Below are 6166 nucleotides of genomic sequence, written 5' to 3' on the forward strand. Positions count from 1 at the left end.
AAAACCAACCTCATTGCACTTGTTGAGGCTTGAAACTTGGTTCTGTGCCTCTGATCTCCCACAGGTTAATTCTGTGTTTAACTCACTGATAAACACCTAGTGACTTCTACCAGCAGTTTCTGCTTTAGGACATGTTTTGCTATGAGAATGGGTTTTTCTCTAACTTGTTCCACTTTCCCTGCAACACTACAATCATCAGGAGAATATTCAGCTTCTACCATACTCCCCTGCAACCCTACCTCCTAAAGGAGGCTTCACCTTCCCTTTGTCTTGACCTGTCTGAGAAGTACATTGGTCATTCTTTAATTTTGGTGCAAAGGTATCTATTAAACATATCTCTATCCTGTCAGTTTTTTTTTGCCACCCTTTCTTGCTTGCTTTTATGTCTACTGGTTTATCCTCAGCCAGGTTTAATTTCAGGTGACCCTTCCTGAGGCTCTCCAAACCTCATTGGTTTTACTGCCCTTTGTGGGGTTTCCAAACCTCTTTTACTGCCTTATCTTGCCACCACTTGCTCCAAAGTTTCTTCAACCTTTCTATTCTCTCTCAGCTGACCTTTCTTGTTGTCAGGGTATGTTTTGCTACGTGACATCCTTCCCTGGCATTGGCAAGCTCAGGTCAATCCCTTGTCTTTACACTTTTTACCCATCACAAGTTCACTCTCTAAATAAACTCTAACCAGTGGCAACTCTATATGATTTGTCATGAGCCCTTTTATCGGTATGTTGGAATTTAATTTGCTTCCAGATAGAAAATCATTTATTTTCCCCACTAGCAGGATCCTGGGGTATTGAGAATGCTGTTTCTCTCTCTTGCAGTTTAAAGTTGCTGTTCCTTTTGGACATGGAATCATGACCACTTTGCTGGTTGATCATTCTGCCAATGTTAATGATGCTGTTTTTGCAGCCTGTATTTTTGTGGAATACCAGAACCAACAATTTTCTGCTGTGTGCGCAGGTATCTTGGTGTGGGAGCACTTGATGTGATTTTTCATGTCTCCCATCCTGATATCTGCTTTTGACAGTTGAGGACCACTCTGTTTTTGCTGCCTGACTTTCCACTAGTCTTCCCTGTGTTGTCATGGTAATTACCTCAAGCTTATCTTTCTCTAGTCTGTGACATCTACCAGGTCCTAGTTTCACTGATTTTGTGTTTGTGTGTTAAACCAAATTTGTTGGAGTTGTCAGCCTCTGTTTCTCTGCATGCAAATCAGTGCTGAGGTTTTGAATTTCTTGAGAATTGCCTCTTAAACGTTTGGGTCGGTGTCCTCAGTTTTAATGACCTTGCCCACTGTGAGCTGCTTGAGCCATGTATCTTTTGATCTTACGAATGCTCCAGATCTTAAGTTGGAATTGGGTGTGATTTTCTCACCAAAGTTGCCTTCAGCCTCCTTAGTAATTCCTGCTGTTTCAATTTAAACTCCCTTTCACTTTCACTTTCCATTTTCTAGAATTCCTTTGCTTGGAAATCCCTTTGTTTTTTTTTTCCTGTCTCCTTGCTTCACTGCCCTCTGTTTTCCATCTCTATCAGTTTTGCAATTTTTGTTTTTCTGGGCACAACTCAAACTCTGTGATTAGTTACTCCTTTGATTCTTCCAGTTTAGTTTCAGAATTGCATAAATTATTTTGTTCTGCAGTACAAGAGCATTAATATGAAACTTGGTAGTCTTAGTTCTTTAAACTTTGGGGTGTCTTGAACAAAACTCTTTATGTAATTTGTCTTTAAACAGGTTTTAACCAATTCATTCTCTTCACCCAAAATGCAGTTTGTCAGCTTTCGGCCCACAGCATATTATTGATAAAGTGCAGAAAGAGCTTAATTGAGCATCTGTCAAATATCGGAGTTGAAGTGCTTGATGCATGAACAGCTAACGATCCACTCCCCAGCATCAACTTCCCTGCTTTTGATAAGCACAGAAGTTTAAAGAGAACTTTTCAATGTCTTTTTAACTGCATTTGGAAAATTGGTCCAACAATGTACTAATTTTAAGAATCTCAGATTCTCTTATGTCCAGGATGCAGATTGAGAGAGAAACTTACTAGATGAGGGTGGCACATTGGCTCAGTGGTTAGCACTGCTGCCTCACAGCACCAGGGACCCAGGTTCTAATCCAGCCACGGGCGGCTGTGTGTGTGTGTGGAGTATGTACATTCTTCCTGGGTCTGCGTGGGTTTCCACCGGGTGCTCCGGCTTTCACCCACAATCCGAAGATGTGCAGGTCAGGTGAATTGACCATGCTAAGTTGCCCATAGTGTTCAGGGATGTGTAAGTTAGGTGCATTAGTCAGGGGTAAATATAGTGTTGGGGAATGTGTCTGGCTGGGTTACTCTTCGGAGGGCTGATGTGGACTTGTTGGGGCGAAGGGCCTGTTCTCACTGTAGGGATTCTAATGCGAATTCAAGACTTGCCAATGCTGGATGCTTGTGGAAAGGCCATTAACAGAACGTTCTCCCAGAGGCCTGGGTGATCAGAGTATGTTGGATGAAGGGTGGATGGCATCACCAACTACATTTCCTGTCCTGCACACTTCCTTGTACATTAACTGTACAAAATGCTGGCCAAATTGATAAAAACAAATTCTATTGTTTTAATCTGGACATTGGAAAGTTGAGAACACTTGTATTGAAATCAGTGTTCATTTAAAGAGGGCTGCTGGATCACAACAGAGCTTGTAAGTAGGCCTGATGACTTTGCACTGAACGTTACTTTCTAGGAGGATGTTTTATTATGCTGCCTTCTCGTGGTTACTGACAATGCACTCATTGACATTGATCTTTGAGTTTCCAAACTTCCTGATCTGAGAAATTCCAGTGTCAGGCTGTCAATAGAAATGTTTTCTAATCAGCCTGTTCAGAGATGTTATTACACACCTCTGGAGCAGGTAGGATGGAACCTAGGTCTTCTTCAGAGATAGAGACATTACCACTGCAGCACAAGAGCTCTGGGTGCAAGTTTTCAGATCCAAAGTCTCTTAACAAGCAGCACGTTTGAATTTGCCCTCATCATAAAGTAGATTGAATCTTTGAGGATCACTTATTTAAGTGCCTTGCTTTGTTAAATGCTTGATTTGATGATCTTCCCCTGTCAAAGGGGTTGTACCATAGCAGCGAAACCGCGGTATTGAGATATTCTTAAAAGTGAAACTGATATAACCATATCATGCACAACATGACCCCCACCAGCTGATTGACAACAACTGTGGCTATAGGGCTCCGACTATTAATTTTAATTTATACCTCGGTTCGGAGAGGGTGAACAATTGTTCCTATTTAATTCTATTCTTCTCTTTCAGATTTAAATTTACCAATTTAAACAATCATCCAGTAGCACTATATCCTTTGAATCACTGACTTCTAATGTTTTAGAAAAGTGAAACTGCAAAACCTAACACCAAATAAAAAATGAAATAAACCATACTAGTTAGACATCATTTTGTGAATTCATTGAATTTGGTTGTATTTTAAGTGAATCTTTCACCAGGGAGGAATGAATTTATTGGATCCTGGATGTGATTTCCAGGACAAAATACTTTAGTCCTTAGGTATCAGAGGAAAGTATTCAATGATAAATCTTTCAGTCGACTTGCTTGTTGTATCGACTAGGAAATGATACATACAATTTCATAATGTGAAAATAATGTTTTTTTTTTAAAAACAGAAAATATTGAATGAATTAAAGCTGGACAATCCACAAAAAGTTTTTGATAAGAACACAGGATGATTTGCTTCCATCGGTCAGATGTCCAATGAGTTGTACCTGCATCCAAGTAAACACAAGACTCTAAACATGAACTTATAGAACATTTACAGCACAGGAGAAGGCCATTTGGCCAGTTCCTGAGCCAGCAGCCTACCATGAAAATGCTTCACCAGCAAGATGTTGTATCGGGACACAATACTTTAGTTTTAGATATCACTTGTTCTTTTTTTAATCACTAGTTAATTGCATGTAGCATTGCTCAGAATCAAATATTTATTTGAAACATGGAAAAATTTGTGACACAGAAGGAAACTGTTTGTCCTTGGTAGCTGAAAAAGATTCCCAGTATCTGGTCATTGGTCTTCTGGGTTTCAGCATTTTGAATGCATTTTCCAAGTTTTTGTTTTAGATGTGAATACTATTTCTGCCTCTCAGATCCACTGCAGATGGTGCATACCACTCTCGCCAATCTTTAGATGAAAATCCAACTGCTTTTTCTTGGGAAAGAGGTTTGGGTCAAATCACTTTGGGGCTGTGTGCGTGAGGGGAAAGATTGAAACTTAGCATGTAGCTGAACTTGATGTGTGGCAATGACCTACACATCAGGTACAGGCACAGAGCTTGGGGTGTGCTGTGCGAATATATTACAGCATCAGGCCAGTGATTGGCTCCTGGGATGCCTTTTCAACAAAAATATAATAGCTCTACCTGAAAGAAAGAAGCTCAAAATGTAACACATCAAAGTAGCCTTCAATATTTTTAAGAAACGCTGGGAAAATTTATGTAATGTTAAGATATAATTTTAAAAGAGCAAAGAACTATTTGTCTGCATTACAGAAAAAGTTATGAGAACAATTTTTGTAGTAAGGACAGAAATTGATGTCGTTGCAAAATTTCACCAAGCACGTGCTTCTATTGGAGAGGACATGGCAACTCTGTAGATTCTTCACCTGGGAGTCATGTACGGCAGAGCCCAGCAATAATTAAGTTTTTGCTCTTTTTTTTCCATTATCCCGTGTCTGCATGGGTTTCCTCCGGGTGCGCTAGTTTCCTCCCACAGTCTGAAGTTGTGCAGATTAGGTGAATTGGCTGTGCTAAATTGCCCATAATATTTAAGGGTGCTAAATTGCCCATAATATTAGGTTCATTAGTCAGGGGTAAATATAGAGTAGTGGGAATGGACCTGGGTGGGTTACTCTTTGGAGGGTCGGTGTGGACTGGTTGGGCTGAAGAACTTGTTTTCACACTTTAGGAATTCTGTGATAAGTTTAGCATTGAGGCCAGTCAAAATTATATTCTTTTATTTATAAATTTTATAGTTGGAATGTGGCCACATGCTACGTGAGAAATGTTGAAGCTTGCAGCCCAAATGACTTTGCACATTATCCCTTTCTCTGTGACTTAAAAGATTCATTATTCTAATTAGCTACAGTTTACATGTTTTCATATTAAAAGCACTTTGATTGCTGGAGATCTTAAGTAAAAACAGAAAACACTGGGTTCTGAAAAAGTCATATTGGAGTTAAAGTATTAATTCTGTTTTTTTTTTCTTTTGCTGAGTTTCTTCAGCACTTTCTGATATTATTGTATGTTGGAATCATTTTATGTTGTAGTATAGATTTTAAGTTTTGTGATTGATTGATTGTAACTTCAATCTTAAAAATAAAATCTTGAATTTTTTATTCCTGTTAATTACTACAGTGTAGAGCTGTTGTCAATTCACAATGTTGATAGCAGCCTCCAAATTGTAATGATTTAATTTTTTTATTTTTAAATTGTCAGTGGGGCTGGTGATTAGACTTATTTAAAGATCGAGGTCTGTTGATCTAGCGCAAGATTTAATAACTGAAGTTTATTTGAAGCCCATGATACCAAAAAGGGTATCCCTTGCTGTATTACCAATCCAGACCAATAAACAAAGAGGTGAAAGGACCTATAATAATCGAGCCCTAGTACCGAACATTTTAATAATAATTGTGATATGATTAATTTCATTAGCCAACATCCCATCTCATTCATTTGGCTCACATTAAGGAATGACTCCTACACTAATCTAAAGTGAGGCTGAACAAAAGCCTCTGTGCTTAGTTACTCGTTTATAAATACCAGGAACATACCTTCTATTGGGACTACTAACGAAAGTGTTAAAATGGAATTTTGACTCATTTACGGTACAGTATTTCATCTTTTTAAATGGTCAGAGCCAAAATGTTTGAGAATTTTTCAAATTTTGTGGGCGGCGCAGTGACATAGTGGTTAGCACTGCTGCCTCACAGCACCAGAGACCCGGGTTCAATTCCATCCTCAGGCAACTGGCTGTGTGGAGTTTGCACATTCTTCCCGTGTCTGCGTGGGTTTCCTCCGGGTGCTCCGGTTTCCTCCCACAATCCAAAAATGTGCAGGTTAGGTGAATTGGCTATGCTAAATTACCTGTAGTGTTAGGTGAAGGGGTAAATGTAGGGGAACA

General features: G+C 39.3%; 1 protein-coding gene across 5 annotated transcripts in view; it reads left to right on the plus strand.

The window, feature by feature from the left end:
- The window catches only part of si:dkey-181m9.8 (E3 ubiquitin-protein ligase RNF31), a 65315-nt gene extending 60004 nt beyond the window's left edge, over positions 1-5311 (plus strand). For all 5 annotated transcript variants that reach the window (XM_060824383.1, XM_060824385.1, XM_060824386.1 and 2 more), the window contains one exon: positions 3658-5311. In XM_060824383.1, coding sequence (XP_060680366.1) covers positions 3658-3720 — 63 coding nt within the window. In that variant the 3' untranslated portion in view covers positions 3721-5311. The remainder of the gene's footprint in view (positions 1-3657) is intronic.
- The last annotated feature ends 855 nt before the right edge of the window (positions 5312-6166 follow it).

The sequence above is a fragment of the Hemiscyllium ocellatum genome, chromosome 4, assembly GCF_020745735.1.
Source record: "Hemiscyllium ocellatum isolate sHemOce1 chromosome 4, sHemOce1.pat.X.cur, whole genome shotgun sequence".
NCBI lineage: Eukaryota > Metazoa > Chordata > Chondrichthyes > Orectolobiformes > Hemiscylliidae > Hemiscyllium > Hemiscyllium ocellatum.